Below are 27622 nucleotides of genomic sequence, written 5' to 3' on the forward strand. Positions count from 1 at the left end.
AGAAGGGTTGTGTTTAGAATAAGTACATATATTTTATATATATACCTTATGTGGTGTACTTTCATTTGATTATTCTAGAGATTATAGACTGGTAAAACAAGCTGCTTTACATTCCTTCAAGACTGAGCCTGAAGGCTGCTCTCCACAGCTACCACTAGGATAGCTTTCTATAAAGGTTGTCTTAAACCTACCATCAATAAGGGTTGTTTGGACTGGTGCAAGGTGCCCACTAGAATAGTGGACATCATATGCCAGGCCAACTTCTCACATTCATTAAAAGCAATGTAATCATAACAGTGGAAATAAACCATTACACGTCAACTTTTTGTGCTCTGTTGTAGAAAGTCCAGAGCAGAAGGGATTGAATCTGTGTAGAAAGGTACATTCTCACGGCACCAAGTGCCTGTGGGCATGTTAACAAAGGTGATAGGCTGCCAAGTTGAAGCAAAATCTAAATTTGTATAATCCCTTGGGTCTAGTCTGAGAAATAATGCAGATCTCACCATGACTTTCCTGGTCCCCTTTGTTGTGTTTCAGGAGTGGGAGAGTATGGTGTTTTTTTTCTTTCTGTCAATTTATATATTTAAATTTTTTCATTGTAATAGTTTGCCTTTTCTGTAGGTATTAGCTTCAGAGACACAGTACTACCCATATTGAAGTCATTGCTTGGAGTAGACCAACTGGGGCAGGCTCTAATGCCTGTGAGTACCATTAGGTGATGTGAGGGCCAGGTGCGCTGTATCGATGATGGCGCACTAGGCCAAAGTTCTCCCCTCTTCTCCTGATACATGTGAATCTACTACCATCCAAATATTTTGGAGATCTGGGATTTTTTGCAGACTTGGGTAGTTTTGGTTTGTAAAGAAGAAATACTCATGAACAGGTGGAATGAAGTTGTTTAACGTTGAAGATACTTAGTCCCAAATTAAAGCATCATTTGGAAACTTTATTGCATTTATTGGCTTGTTGGAAACTTTATTGCATTTTGGAGGCAGGTGCCCTCAACATAGCACCTCAGAAGAGGTTAGATGAGTGCGAGGAAAAAGAGAAGAAACTGGAGCGAATGTGGCATCCCTGCCACTTGGCAGGAATGGCGTTTTTGAGGGTTGAGCAGGTTATGACCATGAGGTTAAGTAAGGGAAATGTGGCATGAGGCCTGCACTGTGGCCAAAATGTCAAATAAAAATAATTTTGGCAGTGGGTACAGGGTTTGCTGATGTCGCGATCTATAAATGGTAAAGCACCAAACGGGTAGTGGGTGATTTGAGATTTTTATGTACTGAAAAGTTTAACAGGGCATTTTAGCACGTACGGTGCTGCTTCTCAGGCTATATTAGTTTTAATCCTGCTGTGATCTTTACAAGAGATACATCCAATTCAAGCCTCCCAAAATCTACTCGCCTGCTTGCAATTTATCAGGTCGAGCTATTTTTAGCACTGACTAGTCCCATCAGGTGAGTGAATTTAGGCTGGAAAGGAGCAGATATTCTGTTCTTTCAGAAATAGAAAGCAATATAGATGCCATTAAATCTTGTTTTTTCTTGACACATTTGCTGTCTGTTCAAATAAAGAGGTCAAATGTCAGTTTGTCTTTTTACTAGCTGCTGCTTGGACAATGGAGTTTATTTTTCTCTCTTACTAGAGTTAGAGGGTTTTTTCAAGTGAGCCATCTGAAGATGTCAGTTATTTTTCTCCAACACATAATATTTAAATAAATAGCCTGTTAATTAATATTAAAAATATTTCAGGAATTATGAAAGCACTTTTTTGTAATTAAGAAGTGTGATGCAAACAAAGTTTAATAGGAGCTAAATAAACCAGCAATCTTTACTTGGTGATATGCAAATGAGACATATTTGCAGAAACTATTTCCAAGCATGATTATTCGTACACTATATAGTTTTATCAGTAAAACCGCACGCCAGTGGGGAAGTTTGTGACCATTTCAATGGAAAATCTGCTGATTACGAAGACCTGTGTGCTACGACTTCATGCTTTATGTATTTATTAAAAGTGATCGATTTAAAACATGATTTGAGAAACATTCCTGCCCCGCCCTGCCGACAATGCTGTAAATGAACTAAGAGGCAAGTCAGGGGTCACGTGTATCCTGTGGCTAGATTTGTATTATATATGGGAAAAAAGTTTAGTCTATTAAATCAAACGAGTTTTCTGTACAGCAGACCTGCTGAACTTGCGCAATTGAAGGTGCTCTCATATGTGATAATGAAGAAAATGGCGGCTCAATGAAATAAAATAATTTCCCACGTTCACATCATTTGAACCCAGTTTAATGAATCAAGAGCATTACAAATAGGTCGAGTAGATTATTTAAGTCATTAGACCTGGAGGTCTAGTAACATCTTTATGATATTTTGAGACCTGTTTTCACTGCACCTGCTCTGTCTTGATCCCTCCAATGCCTCAAATGTTAAAATTGTTGTGAAACAAGATTGTTAACTTGTTAATTTGAAGTTGTTCTCATGTTTTTTATTTTTTTATTTGGTCAAACCACATTGAGCATTTGAAAGTGAGATAACCTGACGTTGAGATCCCCTTGTCGTGTGAAATGCATTTACTCTGTGAGTTTAATCAGCCTGTTTGGCTTTTGGGGGTTCTCCAACATTGTCTCTGGGTAAATTCATGGATTATTACCAAGTTTTTTTACTTAGGTGAATATGCATAATTTTATAAATATATTTATTATTACAAGCATAATGTTATACCATTTTACCTTGCGTACAATATGCTTCAGTGCAGTTTGGACAGTTTGATTGTCAAGACCTGCAAAGCATCTCCTTTAAAGAAGGTTATAGGGGGAGGTATAAAAAGAATGGCCCTTGGCTGGTACCATGCAACTTGTGGCTCTGTTTTGCTTATTTAGCTTTCTTGTACAAAGGTTTTGTTCTGATGGATACGTATACTTTCAGAATCTTCATCTTTAGAATATTCCCAAGCACCAGACTGGATCCTAAAGATTTTTTAGCATAGCATCTCTGTAACGGTAGGAAGTGTTGTGCGACTCCAAGTCAACTACGCTACGCCACAGAATTGTCAATTGGAGCCACATAGAGGTGCCACCCAAGCGGCTGATGTCCTTCTTTTCTTTCTTACTGTGCCTTCATGTGTGTCTATACTGCGAGTTTCTCCTTTTTTCTCAACAGTTGATGATCCTTTTTCTCTCCTCTATGTCCACTCATTAAACTTTATATTTATATATATATATATATATATATATATATATATATATATATATATATATATATATATAGAGAGAGAGATATATAGAGATATAGATATGTTTGTAACATATCCCCACGAGGAGTGTCTATGGTGTTTTGGAGTTGGCCACAACTCCCAAGTTCCGCAAAGAGGGTGCCCTGATGCACCTGAGTGCAAATATGGACCGTACAGCCAAGCTATATATCGCCAACCAATAAAGAAAGTCATGTGAAGGCCCATCCCAATCGAAGTCTCGGACACAGACCCGTTCCAGCTCACGGGGCCGGCCCTGCAGCACGTCCTTGTCACATTTCAAGTCTTTGGGTAAGTCCAAGTCAGAAAGAAACACAAGAAGTCCAAGTAAGCCTCATCCCAGCCTCACCACTGTCCTTCTCAGAAGTTGCAAAGATGTCAAGGTGCCCTGTGGATTCACACCTGGTCCTCCACCGAAGAGCTGATTCCTTAGCTAGTTCCGCTGCACTCCAAATTTACGGGTCCGTTGGCGACACCTCAACAGATTAAGGCATTTAAGGAGACCATGCTGCACATCTTTGGCACCTTCAAGCAGCCTTTCAGTACTATGGGTTCTTGAAGGCCCATGCAGGCTGCTCTTGCGTACCATGCCAAGAAACTCAGGATCATCCTGGATCCCAACCTCTCCATGAGCATACAGATCAGCGCTGTCTCCTCATCATGCTTCCACATCCTGTGAATGCTACGCAAGATTTTCAAGTGGATCCCACTAAACAAAACACGAACGGTCACCCAGGCTCTTATCACAAATAGACCTGATTACCGAATTGTCCTCTACATCGGAATCTCAGCCTATGTCCTACGCTGATTTCAAACCAACCAGAACGCAGCCGTCGGACTCATCCTGAACACCCTGCGAAATAACCACATCTCTCCATACCTCAAAAATCTCAACTGGCTCCCAATATATTGAAGATGTAAGTTCAAGCCCATTCCTACAAATCTCTCCACAACACCAGACCAGCATACCTCAACCCCCCCCCCCCCACCTCACCCATCCACACCCGAACCAGGCCTGCTCTACTCAGCGCATGGAAACCTTACGGGTGATTAGCCACGCTCTACAAATTCACATAACATAACAACAAGGCCTCCGGTTGGGTTACCCCCATCGGACACTATGTATGCCTCCCGAACCTGCTTGAGATCCAGCTGTGACTCTGGAACCGGCTCCACACTGGCTTCATGTTTTATAACAGTTCCTGCCATGTCGAGGCTGGCGCTGATTCCAAAGGTGAACGCGGTGCCCATAGTCCTGTCTGACTCCAAGGTGAATTTGTCTTATCTTCACCATTCTGACTGATAAGGCTGTGCCTCTGCGTAGGAGCCACCCTCCTGTGCCCCAACAACTGTTCAATTCAGGCTCTGGCGAGAGCCAATCAGTTATTAGTGATGATGGGGATGATGGTGATGGGGAGGATGAATCACCCCACAATGATTTCATTTGATTTTTAGATTTATAGAGCGCAGCGATTTGCCCGGAGGCGTCTTGGCGCTAAGTGATATAACATAGTGATATAACTTTTTATATGGCCACTGAACTGGTTTCCCCTCACCTGGTCCTTCCGTGGTAGTCTTCACATTGTCATTTGAAGGGGTGCCCATGTTGTGGATCTGTCAGTTGCCTTCTGTTTAGGTAAAAACTAACGTCCTTATTCCTTACTGTCATTCAATGAGGCCATGACAGACACTCATGGGCACTTGGATCAAACCCTGATCTTATCCACCTGTAAACAGAAGGATGGCACGTGTCCAAAGACCTGTTCCGGTTCACCCTGACTTTTTACAGAGCACCCTGCTCCTATGAGCCTGGTAGTACAGGCCTCCGCTACTAGGGTTAACCCAAGTTCTTTTCCCACCACACACCTGGGCAAAGAGTCTAAAAGAATTGAGGTGTTTGGGAAGAGGATGCTTCCTTCTGTTGGTCTCACCCTCATGTCAGTCAAAGCCAGCTGTTTGCTGATAAGGTAGTCTCATGTATAATGGGACCCAGTTACTGAGATCCTACCAGCTGTCTAGGTGGAATTTTATGAAGAAAGAAGAAATTAGGTGTTCCCTGGGCTTTTGATTCAAAATGGGGACCTAGATCATTCATTCATCTCAGCGACTATACATTCAACCACTTTTTCAATCCCGTGCCCTTAGTAGAACCACAAAAACAGTAAATTGTGTGTACAAAAATTGCAGAATTTTTATATTTTTGATTAAAAATATATTCAGTACATAATAAAACAATGAATTCATTCATATGTGGTTAAAAACAATGTTCACCTAATCAGTATTGACATGGAATTCAGGATTTATGGTAAGATACTCGGATACACATATAAGTATACTTTCCATACACAGTAATTACAATATGCAAAAAGTTTTTAAAAATTATACACAATTAATACATCCCCTACGGATGCCAGTTGGCCGCACAGACTATACGAGATGGCTAGGGTGAAGCCAAGTAAGTCATCTGGATAGGCCTTAACACTAATGTGGTGCTTTGGCACAACGTGTGGTTGGGATTCACAAGCTTCTCAGCTGACTTCCAGGTGTCACTAATGGATGTTCCTTTGATGGGTCTTGCCTCTTTGCCGAGAAGGCAGACTCCGTCCTTGAGCACTTTCAAGAAAGCTAAGTTATTGCACGCTTCCACTGTCCCTCTACCCTTGAAAGACAGCATGCTCAACATCGCTAGGGGCTTCGCCTTTGGACAACATTAAGGCCCACCACTCCAATGACAGACTGCATACTTGCCAGCAGGGACAACAAACTTCCGAGTCCAGGCCAGCAGGGGCAAAAAAGTCCCCAGCCACAACCAGCAGCAGCCATCAATGTACTTTAGATTTTCCTTAGCAGTACACAGCCACTCTGTGGGTGGCAGCATCAATCATTTTCTCCATAGTGGCATGCCAGAACATCTGACGGGTGGGATTAGTGGATAATCCAATGGGTCTATGCCCTGCCATTCCTTTCAGCCCCACCACCTATGCCACCCTTCCCAAAGCCTGTTACAGTGGACCATTTGTCCATTTTGCGCCCGGAAGTTCAGGCTCTTTTGGTGAAAGTGGCCCTAGAGAATGTCCCTCCTCGGAGATCAGAATTGATTGTTATTCCTGTTATTTGCTAGTGCTGAAAAAAGCGTGGGGCCTCACCCTTTTTTAGATCTTCAACCCCCTCAATATCTCTCTGCAGGAGGCACCCTTAACATGAGCCCATTGCAAGCTAAACTGTTAGAAGTGTTACGGTTTGTTCGGTCTTTGGCCTGGCAAGGAGCTGCAATGGGCACTGTTAAATGTTATCTATCAGTCCTTCTGACCTTTCTTCTTTAACAGGACCAACCATCACTGTTTAGTGCACCTGTTGTAATGCTGTTTCTCATAGGTTTGGTCCACTTTTCCTCCAAAACCTTTTATTATGCCACAGTGGGACTTTAATGTATTTGGTTCTCACCTTTCTTTAGTGTAGTCCTTTTGGGCTGTTGCTCAGCTGTTCCCTTTGTCTCTTGACCATGAACATGGTATTTCTTATTGCAAAAACCTCCGCTCTTCGCTTAAGTGAGCTTCAGTTTCTTTCAGTCCAGCTACTTCACACCACCTTCTTTCTGGAAAACCTGTGCTAGGTATTAGAGCGGCCCTACTCCTGAAAGTTGTGACTTCCTTGCACATCAGGCTGTGTATCACTGTACTGACCTTCTTTGCCCCACATAACCCTTTGCAAGAGGAGAAGTTCCATCGTTTGGACCCTATGAGACTACTCAGTTTTTATATTAATCATACAATGAAGTGGACGATCGGCTATTTGTAGAGTTCTCTGGGGCAAAGAAATATCAAGCTTTGCGAAAAACAAACTTTGTCCAGATGGATAATCTTCTACATTAAGACCTGCTACTTGATTGCAAAAAAAGCAGCCTCCAGAAGGGTTGAGAGCCCATCCTACGAGGGCTAAGGTTACTACCCTTGTGTTGGCACGCGGAGTGCCTGTCCTGGATATTTCTTAGGCTGCAATATGGGCATCAGTACACAGGTGTATAAAGCACTACTGGCTTGACCGCAAGGTTTGACGGGAAGGACCTTTTCTCAAGGTGAGGAATCTACAGTTTGAGGTGTTCATCAGAAGAACAAGTTACTTATTTTTGGTAACGTTGTTTCTGGTGGAAACTCTTATCTAACCGCAGGTTCCTCACTGCCCCCGCAGCCTAGTTCTGTGGAATAAACTTTATTCCATTTAAAAATGTGTCCAATTAGGGGTCTGCCCACTGGCACAAACAATCAGTTTTTGGGCTCCGCATCAGAGGGCATGGACACTGTACAGAAAGAAACTGACATCAGTGCACTTGGGTGGTGCCAATATGTGGCTCCATTTGTCATTTCTGGACCAGGGTGGAGTCGACGAAGAGCTGCACACCACCACCTACCAGCACACCGGTGCCATGCTGAAAAATCTTCTGGGTTCAGTCTGGCACCTGGGGATATTCTACAGGTGATGAATCTGTGGTTAGAGTATCCGCCCGAAAGAGCGATTTCAAAAGTAAGTACCTCTTCATTATGTTCATGTCACCAGAATCTCCAGAGAATTCCACACATCTGGCCTGTGTTCAACATGTTCCTTGTCTCAACTTGTTGGTTTGGAATACTTGTCCCAGCTTGATAACTTTGCTCTTCAGTCAATCAGATGAGTTGAAAGTTCATCTGTACCTTACTAGGTACGCAAGGCTTCCTTCACTCACTAAAGATGTACTGTGTGTACTCCTAGCAACCCACTGCTTCTATCTCCCACAGCTTTCTCATTTCTTAAAAGGTTATAATGCTTATTTATACCTTAATGTGATAGTGAGGGTTAATCTGGTAACAATGATTCCTGTTATTTGTGGCTGTTGTTCCAGTGTTGTTGGTAAACGATTAAACATAAGTGTAAAACCTAGAGTATCCAAGATGATGACAGGAAGTCTTATAAGGACTGCAATGAGTACCATCACTACACATTTTATTGAGGCTGTTCGTTAGTGCTATATGTTATGTTTCCTGGAATCGGCACAGTACGTCCCTCCTCCGTCCAGTAATTTGAGTGCACACTGGCAAATGGAGGATTCCAGTAGGGTTGAATATAAACTTCATTCAAAATCCAGTTCATAACAGAAAAAACGTGTCCAAGCAAGGCATGCACAGCCCTTCTGCTCACCCAGCACTCTTCCCATTGTTCATTTTCCTCTTAATGGTTCTAAGGGAGTACAATATTCTTTGGACAGGTCTGGTTACACAGCAGTTCTAAGCCTAGGGCACCCATACTGCTGAACTAAAGGTGTGGATTACTGCTTAAAAGCTTAGCCTCTGTGGTTCAATAAATAGTGCAAGGTGCTCTTTTGATAACTCTGACTATAGCTTCTATGTTTTTTTTCTATAAGCCTATTTGGGGATTCTTAGACTATGAACAAGAGTAACCTATCAACACTTTTTACATCCTTTTTATGTGTTGAATACCAGAGGGTTGTAGGTTTCTACGTAATACAGTTTATTTTGGGATTATCAGTGGATCGTACCACATATGAAGTTTTTTTTTTCTTCATCAAAGGAAACTTAGGTTGGGGTGGTAAATCGCCTGCCGGTGTCGCCTTAGTTGGCAATCTCCTAACTGCATCTTTAGTTTGATTACACAGGCTGTTGAGTAGGTGATCTGGAGGCCTATACAGATGTTACCGCAGCAGGTGTATAATACATCTGATATACACGCTTTTAAGGAAATGTGAATACTGAACAAATGCATCAATGTTTCAAAAAAATTCCAACAATACCCTTCACAGTCCTACGCCAAATATCGGCTAATTGAGCAGATAGCTTTGCCTGGTTTAGGCACCTCATGTTATCCAATGCATTAGCATAATACATTAGCAGAATGCTGATGTGGGTGAGTTAATTTTGTGTTGCCAGCACCATTTGGGTCTTTTGCCCCATATCCAATGGTCATCTGACTAGCCACTCTGATATGGAATCAGTGTTGAAGTGTCACTCTTTCAATGCCCTTCCAGATATTTCCACATTTACCCACAGGCTCTAAAGGGTAATCGTGACCATGGTGAATACAATGCACACACGATGAAGACCTTATCATGACTGTTCAAGATTCTCTCGATGCTGCTCTATAAAATGCAGTTCTTCACCAATCCTTACTCCATCACATTTGTTCGAACCGAATGATGTTTCTGCACTCTTTTGCAGTGTCCATTTCAAGCTTTTTAGATTGGACTGATGACGTTGTATGTTGTATTGTATATTGTAGACGTGCAGTTTGCACTACGAATCCTGAAACCTGTAGTTGTTGCCTTTAATTGTACATGTTCACTGTAGTGCAGAGGTGTCTATCTAGTTTAGGTTGTGCCTTCACATCCTTCTTCTTCTGTGCTGCTGGAGCCTACATTGGTGACATAAATTAGAAGTAGACATTTCCTACTGATTCACTCTGCAGGTGCAAAACATGAAATGAAATGACCACTCAAGCGTGAAAGTTGGTGAATACTTCTGCAATGGAAAAGCCAGCTTATACTACCTTTGGCATAAGGTTCCATTCTGTCTCGATCCCAGTGGTCTGCAGCATACTTTTCATGAATCCGCTGTAGATCTTCAGAGTAAGACATTTCATTGTCCATTTTTTGGAGTATTGTATTCATCTGCACATGGCAGTAGGCTGAATTTTATTTTAATTTCAGAATTTGTTTTTTTTAAGAACTAGTCATTTAATCTGCCTTTACCTAACGGTCCTTAAACCAACATTTTATCTTCCCTGTTGTTTTCAAACGACCTTAAGCCCTAAGCTGCAGGAGCTCAGAGTGCTATGTAAAATGAACTCGCCCTCTGGTACATAAAAAATCACTAAGAAATGCAGTCGTCTTTGCTAATATTTTGGTTTGCATGAAATAGTACATGTTTTTTTTCTTTTTATTACAGCCAAGACGAACTTTCATCTTCTACTTCCTTCTACTCCCTTCCAAAACAAAACATTTTGTGAAACAAAGCTGTTGATTGTAGACCAAATTAGTTAACAAAATTCAGATATCTTACATAGAGAGTACTCAACCCAAGTGAGAAACTCCTCTATCTGGACCCTGCTCCCATGTTTGAGCTTGGAGGAAAGCAGTCACCTCTGCTGCTCAATGGTATCACGGAGCACCATCCACACTTCTTGCCAGGCAGCTGTAGCCCTCTTACATCGGAATCCAACTCGTGAGTATGAACAATATAGCACATAGAAAAGCTAACTGTCTCTCTGCCATTAAGGAAAACTCTTATTTGAACAACATTTGTGTGGTCAATTGGCCACCATTGTCCCTTGGTGAAAGTGTTGCCAAGAGTAAGGGATGTAGTGCTGACATTGGTGAAAGCAGCCAGATGCCTGTGAGATCACGATTGCGGTTCTTGGCCAATTTCTAGAGCTTCTCTTGCCCAACGCACTCTAAAGAATGATGTTGCAAGACCTAACACACTGTGCTAGGTCAGCCTGCGACGTTCACTTTCCCAATATAATTACAGCTGAAGTCTGTACTCTTTCTGCCCTTATAATTTAAGTGGTACCTTATCCCTTGTGCGGAACGTGGTATAATACCTCATGAAATATATATTATTTTTTTAACGGGCAGCAAAATTACTTTGCACTTTGAGATATGTAAGTAACTTACTCCTCTAGTCGATTCCATGTCGATCTTGCAGTATCACAGCTAAAACAAACCCATCAATGATCCAACATCGGGCCTAGTTCTCAAAGGTCCTCTTCCTGCCATTCTGTCATATCGTCTGGCAGCCTATCATTCCCAGATTGATTGATTGATTGATTGTGGGTTTCTGAAGCGCTAGAATCGACTCCCGAAGGAGTATCTCTGCGCTGTAGACCGCTGGGGAACCCGTCCTGGCTTTCCCTGTGAGATGGTCCCTACTGGGTATCTCCAAGGTGAAACCAGGCATCCCCGGCGTATGTGGGGGGCCGTTGTGGAGATGAGGCAAGCTAATGCCCAGAGTTGCCGAGTGTGATCCCTAGTTAGAGTAGGCACCGAGGCGAGAATTATCGAGTCCGTTGACCCTGGTCCAAGACCCTGCCGCGTCGGGAATTGAACCCTGGTCCCGGGCCGTCCTCTGCTCCCGGGTCTGCCGCCCCTAACCAGTGAGCCACTCCACTCCACTTTAAGGTAAGCACCCGTACTCTCCCTTTCTATTGATTTGTTTCCCCCATTATATATGCCCAACATAAAGCCAGCAGAGTCTTAAATCAATATAATTTTTTTTAAATCTGTTACCTGAGCCTGCCATACTGTGTAGGTTTCAATCGAATTTGCTGAAAAAAGGGATCCTACAAAGGGGAATCTCCAAGGGGCGGATAAATAAGGCACTGTTGGAGAAATAATATAACTCGAAATCAGGACAGGACCAGACCCATTTCAGCAATGGTGCGCATCATTTCTTTCTTGCCTCCCTTGAGGCCCTACCAACCAAAATAGAAATGACAATAAGGTGATTAACTTTTCCCCCAAAAAATGTCAAAATTGTAGTGGAGAATTTGAAATATAAATAGTTATTGGGGTAAGATTTCACTTTAACTAGATTGATGTGACCCATGATAGAGGATGCTATATGTCGCCATTTGTGGAGATCTTTTGCAATATCGCAGGGAGGTGGCCATAAAATTTACCTTGTTTAATGGCATTCCTCACGCTACGCAATTTGTCAATAGTGATTTTGAGGTTTGTTAATTTTGTCATTTCAAGGCCATCTCGTGACCTAGTGTATGCCTGAGTCTCTTTATCTACAGTTCATATTTATTTGGCATAACTATTACTAGACTTTGAAGAGTCTGGCAATGCTGCCTCAACTTTACTCTTGTATTCTTCCATGCTAGGGCCATTCACTGCCTATTCAGGTGCTAAGGAGTTGATTAGCTTACCGTGTGCAGGTTAAGTATTCATATCATTGACAGGCTTTGATTATTAATGAGGTTGGTCCTGTTTAATGTGTGTTATATTTACGTTTCTATTTTTTGTTGCTATTTTGCTGTGAGCTTGCTACGCATTAGTTACATTTTCATGACTGTGTAGACTTTCTTACCAGTATCCCATTTATGCTTTGAGATCTCTGGATGTGCCTTAAACTCCCTCGTTGCTCTCTTGTGGACCCTATCAAGTACTGACCGACTGCTCTAGCATTTATCCTACACCTTCATACATATTCTCTGGAATTTCCTGTTGTCCTATACAGACAATTCAAAGGTATTCCAGTTAACAACCCCTTTCATGATTTAGCCAGCTTAAAACTGATTTGCTCATTCAGCAGCTCTTTTCCATTATGAAAGCCAGGGCTAAAATTAGCGTGTCAAATTTCAATTCCTGTCCCCTGGTCCCAATGAGAAGTTTTCTTGGATCTAGATCGACCTTCTTCACTACCACATTGAAGATGGTTCCTGGGATATTTGATCAATATTACTGTTTTATTGTATGTGGGCAACCCTACACTAGGCGGTAGAAGGCACAGCTGCCCAGCATCTGCCTTTCTGCCCATTCCTTGCAGCCTAGAGATAGTACCCCTTGTGGAGATCTTTGAATTGTATTATCTTAAACTTCTGTCTCTCAAAGAAAGTGTTAATTAAGCCTCCTTCCATCGAGCCTTTTTCGCACAACTCTTCTAAGTCAGCTTTATTTTCTCATTCATTTCTTTAAAAGCCTCAGTAAAAAGGGAGCTGCCACATTGTCTCTCTCTGTTAACATCATGTTATGCATATCCTAATGGCTGCCAGCCTTTCAATTCCTTTAGAGGTTTTCTCCCTGTAAACAAATTGAATTGGGTGGTGCCCAAAGCAATGAGTCTGGCTCAATCTTCCATTTCCATCAAGCCTGGGCCTAATAGCGACAACCGTCAGGGTGATTTGTCCTCCCCTCCTTGATTGTGGTAGCTAACAATCACCCCATACACCAAGTGCCCCTGGGACAAGAACAATAATAGTCTTGTGAAGAAATTTGACCTACACTCCTTACAATCCTAACTTTGTGATGATTCCCACAAAATTAACCAATTCGGTCCACTTTGTCCACCTGTGGCTGTTTAGCGCCTTTGGGATATTTGTCCTTCTCAACGCCTTGCTTCACCTGCACCATTGTCAGAATGCTGACTGTTTAACTGTGATGTAAATATACAGGAACTGGAAATCAGAACCATGATAAACAGCAGAGGAAAATAGACAACTACAATGAGTGGAACCAGCTCCAAAACCAGAAAAGATTCAACTAGGCATTTATTATGAAAACCAAAGCATAAACAAACACCAGAGGCAACATGCCCAACAAAAGACATTTTCAAAATCACTGGTGATTTCCTAAATCCTAACTGCATGCCTACGTACACCAACCACACTCCGAAACTTGCCAATGCCCTACCAAACCGCGTTATCAAACAGCCAGTCATCCACAAACACAATTCTTATGAGTGTCTCACCCAAGACAAAATGTTTTAAGCTGTGCTGCTGCTGCTGGGATCAAATGTTGGTCACTGATGTGAACAGATATATCTCTGTTGAACTGATTCAGCCACAACTTGAAACATGCAACAAATGTGCACTGATGACACAGAAGGTGATTACAGAGTGGGAAGCAAAGTTATAAATCACAGAACAAAGGAAGTGGCCATATTCGAAACATCTAGGTCACTTCAAGTCAAAGGACTGTTCCAGCTCTAGATCATAGTGCCACTCTTGTGCTAAATAGTGATCATTGTCCTTGGATAATTCCATGTCCGATGCGTGGCATAAGTGCAAGAAGGACAATCGGGAATCATCCCCCTCTCGCTGTTCGAAATTGGGCAAGAAGCTGTGCAGTCAGCAGTCCAAGGGCCTGACTTGGCCAGTGTCTTCCAGCCCTTAATCCATGCTGAGGCTAGTCCTGGCACACCCCAATTTGCCTAGGCTGCATTCGACCCTGGAGCAGATTGAGGCCTTTAAGGAGACCATGGTGCAAACGTTTATGGCAATGCTGCTCCCTCTAGGGTGCCTTCAGGCCCATTGGAGCTGCAGGGGCCACCAGCAGTCCATTCTGCCTGTTTGTTGCTACCCAGAGTTGGCTGACCCCACTTGGCTTTCTTCTGGTGTGGGCTGCTCCTTGCCATAGGGTCCACGCTGGTCCTGGCCAATGCTGATACTGACTCCAACAATGCCTGTGCTGAACCCAGTTCCGATGCTCGTCTTTGGCCAGAGCCAATGTGGACCTGTGCCAGACCTTTGTTGTGCTACTTAAGTGCCAAGGCTCATACAACAACCTTATGTTGCTGGAGACCCTGTTTGACTTCCATTTGGATATAGTTCAAGGGCTTCAAAACGTTTGTTACGGCAAGGTGGATAATTTACTCCCCTCATTACACGGACACTGGACTGTATCTCATCCTGCAACGTGGAAGTGGGTTGGATACCGCTCCAGAAATTAATCTGGAGTCTCCATCAGGGTCTCCCACTGAAGGGAGTGCTTCTTTTGCAATGGCGGTTCACAGTTCTCAAAGAAAGAGAGGGACCCACCAACCAAAGGGGAGGGGTACCAACAAAGACCTTAGTCAGAGAAAAAAAAACTTTGGATTAATGCACACTTACCACACCACTTATACACGGACATCCTCACACCAGTAGAATAACAGTAGACATAAAGGATGTAATCAAAAGAGACAAATCTGGAGAAATACAGATCTAAAAAGATATACAAATGTATTCATAAATAATGGATACCAAACATATCACAATAAACAATAACATTTATGACAGTCCCGAGTCAGGACTATATAATGATAATTAAAAAACATCAGAAAAGAACACAGCATAATCTTTGTTTAAAAACACATTTGTACACAAAACTAATTATAGTACACAAAATTGGGAACATAAAAAGGAAAAACAAATTCCTATTTCCAAAGAAAACCACTAAATCAAGCATAAATCAAATGTTAGCTCCTGTAGATAATTATCCAAATGCTTTTATCCGATACAATTGTCACCACAGATTTTACGCAGTTTTCTTCAAAAAGCATAGACGCGTTTCGGTGAGCACAAATATTTGGCAAACACCTTCTTCAGAAAAGTTACATAAACGTCCCAATCACAGTTAAAATCTGTAAAAGATGAACACAACAATAAGCTTACGAACCCCAATAATATTAATAACATATCTAAGACCCAGCCTCTTTTGATACATCAACCTATTGTCCACAGCTCCACACACCAGTAATCAAATGAGGCCAACAAATACATAAACACCTACTCAGACACCCCACACATTCAAACCTGATTTCAGGCTAAAACATTTTTTGTTCTCCAGTATTCAATCTCTATTCATGCATTTGTTTTATTTAGGAATCACCCTTCAGTCCTCACATATCATTATATTTTAATATGGGCTACAGAAATTCCATTAGTGTATGAAAAAGGGGGGGTCTCTACACCTTCCTAGTATACCCCAAAGGCACCCCCGAGTATGGCTTATAGTTATATAAAAGATTAACAACAGCAGCGAGACAGAACGCATTTGTGTACCTGTTTCTTTTGGGCACACATAATCCTCCAGATCAGAACTGCCAAAGGGTACTCCAGACAGTCAGTACCTGTACAAGAGGCTCATTCTATTACCTAAACTAACCTTCATAGGTGGGCATTAAGCCTAATGCTTATATTACAGTTTTAGCAATATATGGTTACCTTCAAGCAGATTTTGGTCACAGTATCATATCCTGCAGTACCTGGTACACAATAGGTCGTCACTATATTTCAGAGAAATCCTCCAAGCCTAAAAATGGAGTGTGATCTGAAAAGATATAAAATTCATGAAAGCCTCTTTATATGGACCTCCCCTATCACCCCTAAAGGATCATAGGAGGAGCTGTGCCTAGTGCAATTAAGCTAATGCACTTTCCACCCGCATAATGTATTTATTATGGCTTTCATTAACATAGGACGGTGCTGTCAAGCAGGGTGCCGGTTAGAACTGTCTTCCCTACACATAGTCGGCCGAGCACCCGGAAGCAGAATACTACTTACGGCATTATAAATCCTCCTCAATAGGTACCGCGGAACAAGTCATCCGCCAGATTGGGGGTATGATTCTACAATGGGAATATATTTAGAAAACCTGAATCGTTTCATCTAAAAAACATGCGATCCTTAATTATACTACATCAGTATGGATCGAACATATACGGAATCAATTTCAAAATTAAAAAATCAGTCCATACATTTCTCTCTTGACAGTATGCATTGGGTGATGGAAATGTCTACCAAAGATGCCTGAAATAGAAAACATCACACCATGCGGTAGGCAGACCAATGTTGTAAACGTCTAAACCAAACATGTAGGGAATCATATTCCAAATAATTATAAGCAGGCCCATACGTTTCTAAATGATGCTCCTCCCAAAAGGCATAGTCATGTCAACCCTATAAAGGCTATGATGTACGAGAAAATCAATCAGCACTCTCCCTAGCTTCGTAGCGACCTAGATATGCAACAAAAGTATGTATATACTCTATCTCACAACAGCCCTTTCCTTCATCCATGTAACTAACCGGCCTAAATTACCTCTCTTGACTCCCTTTATAATTCACTAACACTCACTCCCAGCCCGGGCACACAGCTCGTGCCAAGGGACCTATTGGGGACATATATTTTTAAGAGGGGACACATACTTTTAGAAAGGTCTACCTAGTAATCTTCTGTTTTTTCTCTGACTAAGGTTCACAGTTCTCGACTTACAACTACCTATCATAGTGACAAAAATCAAAACTGCTTACTGAAATGTTACAACCATGGGCCGCCTCTTCAGAGCCCCTACTGCCCTTCAACGGGGCGCATATAGATACTTTGATAGCCGTGTGGGTCAAGCTGTGCTCAAATCCCCTAGTCAGTTGACCTGTGGTCAGGTGACACAGGCCTATTGCTGTTGGCCCTGCCTTCTTGGCTTAACATCTGACCCTGAAAAGTCTTCTAGTGAAGCATGGAAAAGTAAAGTGAATCCAAATTAATTCCCATCTCCTCCACCAAATAGAGAGTCAAAGCATGTTGATGCATTTGATTAAAATGTTCTTATTTGGCAGTCAAGACCTATGGTCTTTATACACAGTCTACCTCTTGGCTACTACAATCACACACTTTTTGACATGGCCAGTAAGATCTTGCCAACCATTCCTAAGGACCTCTGTCAACTTTAGCCCAGAGAATTCATGATGCACTATACACTGCAAAATATGTTTTGAGGGCTTGCCTTCACTGATTGTGTGGGATGCACCATGGGTGCCAGTGTAGTGACTAGACCTTGTACCTGGGTGTGACTAGGATTTTGGGGGGTGTCTAGGTGTCCCTAATGGACATGCTCTTTAACGGATATGGGCGACTGGGAGAAGGCTGAACCGGATCTCCTAAGATATAAGGATAACCATGCTTTAGCCCTCTCCCTCGGATGGCTCGCACCACCCTGCCAGTCCCTCCTACAATGCTGGAAGATTGGGCCTGTTTGTGGGGCATGGCATAATCCACAGTGGCATAACAACAAACATAAGAAATACACTGTTCCCCAGGAGGAGGTACTGAAACGGCGTAACCAAGCGGAAAAAAGGCAGCGTGCAGGGGGAAGAGAAAAAAAGGGGGGAAATTCCCCTTTCGGAACTGAAACCCTCACACACCCAGCAAGCTAGGTGTCATGCTTCATTATATGGGTTTTGCTCCTCGTCAGACTGGCGCTGCAATGTCTGACGGGCACCCGCATGTGGGTATGAGGGCTGCAGGAAAAGTGTAGAGGAGAGTGAGAGTGGTGAAGATTAAAAAAGTTTAGTGAATCCACAGAAATCTTTATTGGTGTGGTACACCACCTTCTTAAAAACAGTGAGGCGACAGCACACGCTGGTGCAAAGATCCAGTAGTGTCTATCTTACCTAAAGGTCGACATGGACATGTTTCATGCTTTGAGAGCAATTTGTCAGGACCTACAATATAAAATAAAAAAGTGCTACACAAACAGGAAGGGGAAGTACTACCTTCCTCTAGAAGTTGGACTGCAGGCCAGATGGTCCTGCTCAGTCTAAGTGGGACCTAAGAAAGGGAGACATAAGGGGAAAGAATTAACCCTCAATAGGCTCTATAGTTGGTGCAGGTCGCCACAGCTCGGTTACAGTGTTTATGGCCAGTGGGTAAGGAGCGTGGGGTTACCCATCCTGTACCATGAGGTTCAAAGTACACAGTGGTTGTATTAAACAATCTAATAAAAGGGAGACATCAGCAGTGACAATCAGCGCGACTATGGATTACTATGCCTCAATTGTGAATAATACAATGACTCAATTGTGAACAATAAAAAGTGTCACCCATTGTTCGGATGTCTCACTCTACTAAGACCGACATGGGCGTCTCCGGTCTTCTCTGTAAAGCATAGCACCAGAGTGGTTGGTACCTTGGAGGGAAAGGGGAGACATTGTCAGGGAAAAGGTAATGGGCCCCGGTAAACATTGTCGTAAACAGACCCACACACCGGGGGTACACCGCGGAAGCCAGAAAGGCAGACATACCACTCTCACAAGCCGCTCGCGGTGAGACAGCGGGGACCATTGGTAGACCATGTGGTCAGAAAGGCAGCGTACCACATTGGAGGCCCCGCTCCGCACACCACCATCAACCCAGAGGGGTCAACGAAAAGGAGATGCCGGACCACCGTAGAAGACGCATACCCACAGCACAACACAGTAGACAATTGCTCCCTGAACCATGCGGTATCGAGGAGATAAAGCATCCCGCACCCACGAGGCAACCACAGCGTCACACTCAATACTGGGAGGCTGCGGGCTGGCGGCTCACTGATTAGAGCGGCAGACCCTGATGCAGAGGTCTGGCCTGGGACCAGGGTTCAATTCCCGACGCGGCAGGGTCCTGAGCCCAAAATGTCCACGGACTCGATAATTCTTGCCTCGGTGCCTATTCTAATCATGGGGTCCCACGCTGCAACTCTGGGCAATAGTTGCTTAATCTCCACTATGGCGGCCCACCCGCTGCGGGATGCCTGGCTTTCACCCTGGGGATACCCAGTAGGGGTTATCTCACAGAGAAAAGCCAGGACGGGTTCCCAAGGCAAGCGCCTTGATGCCTTCGGGTGATACGTGCGCTATATAAGTCGCAATACATTACATTGCATTGGATCGGCCCTGGTGGGGCCTCTTACCTGTCCGAAGTACGGAACGCGCCAAATCACCTACCCATACGTCGGGGTCAGAGAGAAGCCGGGGCACTGTGGCACACTGGAACGTTACTTTTTAGCTCGTTGTACCAGAACTCTCATGACCCCGTGTCACGTGGGGGGCGGGGCCAACGGGGGTTACGTCAACGTCGGGGCGTGGCCCAAGGGGGTGTCGCTCCTAAGCAAGGCCCGTGGATGCCCCGTGTCACAGTGGCAGCCATGTTGTAGTGTGTGGGAATGCTGATCACTGCAACTCGCCTGGTTGCGCTATGTCACAACTCACTCATGGAATAGGCGTGGAAGGATGTTAAAGATATCGGGCAACAAATCCCATGTGTGTTATGTGCCCAAAAATGGTTTACTAAATTGTCTCAGGCGAAGACTATTGGGACCGCAAATAGTCAGGGATGTAGAAGGCCAGTGGGGCGGTATTTGAGGGCATAGTGGTTATCCAACCCCCCTAAGGTGACTTCTAGTATGGTATCACAGGACTGCATCACCCTCCATGAGGAGACTAAGGAGTAAGGTAGATACATGGCAGTGTGGTTAACATGGGACAGAGGGTTTTAGGCCCTAGTCAGACAACCCCAAGAAATGGAGTCATTAAGGCCATTGGAATCAGTACCTAGACGGTGGACCCACCTCTGCTCTATCCTGAAGAGCGCTTGATGAGTAATCTGCTGATGTGCTTCCAGAATTGTCCACCGCAGGCTGTCCGCTGGGTGATTCATTTCCATGTAGTGGCTATAAAGTCTTGTGTGTGTCTTGTGGCATTGGATGTTGTTCCTATGCTCATTGATACGCAGCTTGACCTGTCTCATGGTCATGCCTACATATCTCTTCCCACAGGGGAAGGTAAGGAGGTAGATGCACCTAGGCGTGTTACAGTTTGTGTGTCGCTTGTTTCCGCGTGAAGGTCTCAGTGAGTTTTAGCTCCTTGCTACGGCTAGTTTGATTGCAGATGCCGTACACGCCACAGGGAAAGTGACCTGTCACTGGGGGCAGATTCCAGAGGGTTCTCCGAGTGACCGCTTCCTTATTCCTAGGTCTGGTGTGTATTAGTTGATCTTTAAGATTAGCTGTACGCTTGAATGCAAACCTGGGGCGGGGAAGTGAAAGATCACCCGAGTTGATGATGTCCCAATGTTTGATTATGGTCTTCTTAATGTATGTGGAGTTTCTAGTGAAGGATGTCACACAGGTGATGATCTCAGACTGTTCCTTGGTTCTTGTTTCAAGGAGAGTCTCTCTGGGATTGTTCATCGCCCTTTTGTGTTTTCATTGGTGTCTGCTTCGTCCTCGTGGCTGCCTTTGTACTTGGAGCACCTCAGTGTTTCCCTTCCTGGTTTCCAAGGCAACGGAAGCTTTGCAGAACTAGAAGGTAAGCTTTGTCTTCACCTCTTCCCACGCCTCATCCCCCATGCCCTGACCTTTCACCTCGCAGGTACACACACAGACTATTATACACGCACGCACAAATACTCACACTCATTCTTATTTGGTTACCTGATCGATTATTCACTTAAAAAACTGACACATGCTGGGGGGTTGGGGCAATATATTGCAACGTGGTGAAACGTGCGTGGTATTTTCGCTGTTGTTTCAGCATGTGTGGTAAATCAACAACCCAAATTGTACATTGTATCCTGCATCGGATTAGGAAAAACAGCTTCACAAAAATGCAGCATGAATAATGCCAGGAATAGCTGTTGTACTGTAGAAAGCCACTCTTGACATAGATTCAGATTTTGAATTGCTCATATTTTTCACAGAACGGTTTCCATGTGGTGAAACTCTTCCTATGGGGTTAATGATCATTACTTTTCTTTACTGGTCAGCCTGGGCTGATCCATACTTCGCATTTTCTTTTCGCCACCATACTAACTTCTGTTTTTTAACCACCATGTTGCCTACTCCAACCACAACTCATTCTGTCTAATAATCATAGCTCCTCGATCTTGGTTTTGGGGAGACACCTGTGAATCCTACTTTTTTCATGACTCCACTCCCTGTTTTTATGCAAAGTGTTGGAGTAGTTTCTGTCCTGTAACTCCAGTTCTGTAGTAGGGGTATCTCTGTTATAGTCATAATCTAGTGAATAGTCCCGCCCATGTGCGAGGACCCCGGCAATCAAAAATAATCTCTTAAGTTGTCAAAAAATTGCAGAACTGCAAAGACACTTAAGAGAAAATTTAAAGACAAATAATGCAGCCTATATTCACAGGCTACACTGTCCAGTACTTCAACTAGAAATTCCACCAAAAATCCACAAACAGCAAAGCCTGTCCAGATTTCCCTTGCTTTTACTGCAAAACCCCTCAGAATGATAGAGAGGAAGGCCTGGACAGACAAGCCCCATAGGCTGCCATTATGTGGTTTAAATAGGATACTGTGCCTTTAAGAGAATCTTCCAGAACGTTCTCCCAGTATCCCAGAATGCATAGCAGGTCCAACTTACTTCAGTTCTTTTTGAAGGCGTAACACGCCCAGACCTGTCGCATTCCGTAAAGGAACATTTTCTCTCTCTCTCTCTCTCTCTCTCTCTCCACCGGGGAGGCGGGAGGGCGCTTATGACTATAACAGAGATACCCCTACCACAGAACTGGAGTTACAGGACAGAAACTACTCCTTCTGTAGTAGGGGATCTCTGTGTATAGTCATAATCTAGTGAATAGAATGGCAAGCCCATCCCCACACCAAAGCGGCGGTGGATAAGAGAGAATTAACACCACTATTGTGCGAACAGATTTCGCAGCGAAGCCTGTCCAACTTGAGCATCTGCCCTGGCATCAGTGTCCAGACAGTAATGCTTAGCAAAGGTATGAACCGACTTCCAAGTGGCCGCGTTGCATATTTCTGCAATCGGAACATTACGGAGCAAGGCTGTTGTGGCAGCTTTGCCCCTGGTGGAATGAGCCTTAGGCTTACCCCCTAAGGTCTTATTAGCTTTTTGGTAACATAGCTGTATGCAGGACACAATCCACCTAGAGATAGACTGCTTAGAGGTCGCAAGACCCGTCCTGACTGATCCATAATTGACAAACAATTGGTCAGACCTACGAATATCTTTGGTCTTATCAAGATAAAATTTCAACCCCCTCCTAACATCCAGGGAATGTAAGGACCTTTCCGCTGGAGATGAAGGATTCTGAAAAAACGTAGGCAAAGTTATGGTCTGGTTAACATGAAAATCAGAAATAACCCTGGGAAGAAATTTAGGGTGAGTACGCATTACAACCTTAGCAGCATGAAATACAGTATAAGGTTCTTGGCAACACAGCGCCTGAATTTCACTCACCCTGCGGGCCGATGTAATGGCCACGAGGAACGCCGCCTTCCAGGACAGGTGCTGCAACGAAGCCTTATGAATAGGTTCAAAAGGCTCCTTCATCAATCTGGACAGCACCACGTTCAATTCCCATGAAGGCGAAGGAAGCCTGACAGGAGGGAACACTTTCTTCAAGCCTTCCAAAAAATCTTTGATCACAGGGATCTGGAAGAAGGAAGTCTGTGAAGGGCATTTCCTGTAGGCAGTCAAAGCAGCAAGATGAACCTTAATAGAGTGGACATTAAGGCCAGACTGCGCCAACTGTAGAAGATAAGGAAGGATGACATCTTCCTTACAAGTCGTCGGATCATAGTTCTTAGACTGACACCAGATACAAAATCTCTTCCACTTGTAAGCATAGGAAGTCCTAGTGGAAGGTCTCTTAGACTCCTTCAGTATGTCCATACAATCTGCAGGGAGATTCAGATGACCATACTGTACTAACTCAGGAGCCATGCTGCCAAACTCAACGACGAGAGGTTGGGGTGCAACATCAGCCCCCCGAACTTCGTGAGAAGGTCCGGCCTGCACGGCAGCCGAATATGAGGAAGTAGAGACCGGTGAAGCAGGTCCGTGAACCACCACTGCCTGGGCCATTCCGGGGCAATCAGTATCATCCGAGCCCTGGACTGTGACAGCTTGATGAGAACCGTCGGAATCAGGGGAATGGGTGGAAAAGCGTACAGAAAGCTGTTCGACCAGTCGATCCATAACGCGTTCCCCAGCGTCCCTGGCTGGTAGTACCTGGAGGCGAAGTCTCGGCATTTGCTGTTGTCGGCGGTGGCGAACAGATCTACGTCTGGAGTTCCCCACCTTGCGAAGACTTCTCCTAGTACTTCGTCGTTTATGACCCATTCGTGGTTTTCCTGAATCAGTCTGCTCAGTGCGTCTGCCTGAACATTCTGCACACCTGGCAGATGGGTAGCCGTTATCGTCAGTCCTCGAGCCAGAAGCCAGCGCCAGATCGCCTGCGCCTCCTGCGACAGGGTGCGTGACCTCGATCCTCCCTGCTTGTTGAGGTAATACATTGTGGTCGTATTGTCCGTTTGCACAAGTAGAGAGTCGGTCCGGAAGGACGGGTGAAAGGCCTTCAGCGCCAAGTGAACAGCTCTGAGTTCCAGGAAATTGATGTGGTACGTGGACTCCATCGGTGACCACGTCCCTTGAATCTGTAGGTCTCCGGAATGCGCTCCCCAGCCCTGGAGAGAAGCATCCGTCACGATAACCTGAGTGGGAATGTCCTTGTGGAAGGGAACCCCTCTGAGGAGATTCTCCGCAGAGCACCACCACTTCAGGGACTGAAGAGCATGCAGAGATAGATGTATCTTGTCGTCCCAAGATCCTCTCCTCTGATCCCACTGATCCTCCAAGCACTCCTGCAACGGTCTCATGTACAGCCGTGCCTGTGGCGTCAGGAAGATACAGGAGGCCATCGATCCCAGTAGAGAAGACACCGTCCTCACTGTCGTGGATGGAGCGGCCATGAGAGCCTGAGCCTTCCGAAGCAGTGATAATCGTCGCTCCTCCGAAGGAGACACGCTTGCTGACAGCGTATCGATGGAGGCTCCCAAGTACTGAATGCACTGGACTGGAGTCGGAACCGACTTGGTCATGTTGATGTGCAACCCCAGCTTGTTCAATAGAACGCACGTCTTCTGGAAGTGTGCTTGCGCTTCCGTGAAGGAGGAGGCCTTGATCAACCAGTCGTCCAGGTACGGGTAGACAAACACCTTGTTCTTCCTTAGGTGTGCTGCTACCACAGCCATGCACTTTGAGAATGTTCTCGGCCGCAGACTTCAGTCCGAACGGCAGTACTGTGTATTGATAGTGATTGGCGCCGACGTGGAACCGCAGGAACTTCCTGTGTTTGTGTGCAATGGGCACATGGAAGTAAGCATCCTGGAGGTCGATGGCACACAGCCAGTCTCCCCGTTGCAGCTGAGGATAAATCTGATGCAACGACAGCATGCGAAACTTTTCTCTGCGAATCCACTTGTTTGCTTGTCGCAAATCCAGAATGGGCCTGAACTCGTTCTTGTCCTTTTTTCGAACCAGAAAGAACCGGGAGTACAGACCTCTTCCTCTTTGAGACAGAGGTACGACTTCGATAGCCCTTTTCCTTAACAGGATATCGGCCTCCGCCTGGAGCTCTCGCAGCTGATACTGTGAGCCGGCCGGAGGAATCGATGGGGGAGGGCTGATGAACCGAAGACTGTATCCATTGCAAACAATATTCAGCACCCACTTGTCCTGAGTAATTTTTCTCCACTCTGCCAGAAAAGATTGAATGCTTCCCCCCACCGGAGCGGGTAACAGTTGACGGGGAAGTAAGTGCTCAGGGCCTAGACCCGGCCTGGCCCTTAGTCGCTGGTGCCGACTGATGGCCTCCTCTGCCCCTCTGGCGTTTCTGGAACGGTCTTCTGAACTGCTGCTGTTGTTGTTGCTGCGGTTGTCCAGAAGATTGGCCACGCCCTCTGCCTTGACCACCGAACCGCCGTTGGAACGGGCGGTACGTCTTCTTGGTCTCCTTGGGCTTCTCTAAACCCACCGCCGTGAGCGTCTCAACTTCCGCCTTCATGCGGGCCATCTCATCGTCCGCGTGCTTCCCGAACAGGGTTTCGCCAGAGAATGGCAGATTAGCAACCCTCTGCTGAGCGTCCGGTTTCAAAGACGTAAGGCGGAGCCATGCATGTCGTCGCTGGTTAATTCCGTGGCAGAAACCATGCGCAGCCAGAAGAGAAGAGTCAGCTGCCGCGCTGATGATTTGGTTCGACACCAACATCCCTTCGTTAAGCACCTCCTGGAAGTCTTCCCGCTTGTCCCGCGGAAGAAGCTCCACAAATTGTTGAAGTGATTCCCAGAGGGCTCTGTCATACCGACCCAACAAGGCAGTGGCACTAGCTGCCTTCATTGAGGTCGCCGAGGTCCCACAAACTCTTCTACCAGACGAATCCAACCACCTTCATTCCTTGTCTGGCGGAACCGTGGAGGACGGTGTGGTGGCATGTTGCTTGCGCGCCGCTGTCACAATCACCGAGTCTGGAGGAGGCTCCAGCCTCAGAAAGGCCGGGTCCGAGTCAGGAGCCCGGTATTTCTTCTGCAGCCTCGAAGGTGCCGCCTTAGTCACCGCTGGCGTGAGGAAGAGGTCCAGGGCCGGTTCTTCCAGGCCCGGCACCAGTGGCAGTAACGGCCGAGACAAATGCTTCTGGTGGAGCGTCTCGAAGATGACCGAAGTCTTCGGAGTGGGCACCGTCAGAGTAATGCCCAATTTCGCCGCACCCCGTAGCAGCACGTCCTGGAAGGACACCAGATCGTCGACCGGTGACACCCTCGTGTCCGGCGAATCCGACAAGGTCGGGGAGTAGTCCCTGGTCCCAGATGACCTGGTCCGTGACCGAGACCTGTGCCTCCTGTGGCGCCGTCTAGATCGAGTCGAAGACCTGTGACGCGAACGGTCCCTTCTCCGGGAGCGCGATCTCCCATCGCGTGGGCGGTCCACCGGTTTCCGCGGAGGAGTCTTCCGCGGCCTCTCCTGGGGTTTCGGGGTAGGCGTACCCTTAGGAGGTGTCGGAAGCAGAGGCAGGGACACCGACCTCGGTGGTCTATGAGGAGGGACCGGCGGCAGAGGCTGCCCCGCAGGAGAAGGAGGAGGCATGGAGGGGAGCGGCGGCTTAGCCGGAGGAGCCTCCTTCGGTAGAGGAGGAGGGGTCATAGGCCTGGTAGGCGTATATACCACCGAGTACACCGTGCCCGATGACTTCTTGGAGGAAGGGGCCTTTGATCCAGACCCTCCAGAGCGTGAACGACGCCTCTTATGTCCTCCATCAGATCCAGCGTGACTTTTGGCGCCAGAATCCCTCCTGCGCCTTTTAGAGGAAGTTGAGATCCTAGGCGACGCCGATCTCTTCCTGCTCGACGTCGAGCGTCGTTTTCCAGGCGCGGAACGGCGATCCCTTGACTCTGGCGTCGAACGCCGTCTCCTCGACGTCGAGTGTCTCTTCCTCGACGTCGATCGTCGCCCCCTCGACGACGAGCGGTCAGACCTCGACGGCGAGCGTCGACCCTTCTTCTTCGATGACCGTTTCCTCGTGGTCCTCGACGCCGAGGAGCCCCTCGACGTCGAACTGGTCGACGGCGACCGGCGGTGTCGCCTCGACGGCGAGCGCCGGTGTCTGCGTCGACGGCGATGCCTCGACGTAGACGACGTCGACGAAGCCGTCGGCGGTGACTTCGACGGCGGCCTGGCCAGGCCTCTCGACGTCGATCTTCCACGCTGTCTCGACCCGGAGCCCCGGGGAGAAGGGGAACACACCGTCGTCATCCCTCTCGACGTCGTCGTCGATGCTATCGACGGAGACGGAGACCGGGACCTTTTGCTGGTCTTCCTGCCTCTGGGGAGCCCCCCAGAGGCCTCAGCAGGGGCAGAGGGAGCCTTCCCAGCCTGCCCAGACCCACCTGCAGCCTGCAGACGCCTCTCTTCTAGGCCTTGGAGCCTAATCTTCTGTCTTTCCCTCAGGGTCCTTGTAGAAAAGGCCTGGCAGATGTCACAATCTTCAGGGACATGTTCATCAGGGAGGCAGATAATGCAGACGTCGTGTGGGTCAGTCTTGGCCTTCTTCCTTCCACATGCTGGGCACTTGTCGAACAAAGCAGGCATTTTAGATCCCTAAAAGCCTGAACAAACACACACAGAAGTGAAAGGCAACACCAAGAATCAAAAGAGAACACTTTTAAAACCAAAAAGTGTCAAACAATCCAATAAACCCTTGAAAAAGGGGGAGCTCAATGCACAGGGTCCTGTAAGCAGGAGCCGGAAAAAAGAACTGAA

At 45.8% G+C, this 27622-nt stretch overlaps 1 protein-coding gene across 7 annotated transcripts in view; it reads left to right on the forward strand.

The window, feature by feature from the left end:
• Positions 1 to 27622, forward strand: part of ZNF362 (zinc finger protein 362) — a 190792-nt gene that overhangs the window by 52119 nt on the left and 111051 nt on the right. For 3 of the 7 annotated variants that reach the window (XM_078643022.1, XM_078643018.1, XM_078643021.1), the window contains exon 1: positions 10316 to 10463. The exons of 3 other annotated variants lie outside the window; for them this stretch is intronic. In XM_078643022.1, the coding sequence (XP_078499148.1) occupies positions 10354 to 10463 (110 nt within the window). In that variant the 5' untranslated portion in view covers positions 10316 to 10353. Of the gene's footprint in view, positions 1 to 10187; positions 10464 to 27622 lie in introns of those variants that run through there. One more of the 7 variants, XM_078643019.1, reaches the window with a different exon arrangement.

This window comes from Lissotriton helveticus, chromosome 5_1 (genome assembly GCF_964261635.1).
Source record: "Lissotriton helveticus chromosome 5_1, aLisHel1.1, whole genome shotgun sequence".
Taxonomy (NCBI): Eukaryota; Metazoa; Chordata; class Amphibia; order Caudata; family Salamandridae; genus Lissotriton; species Lissotriton helveticus.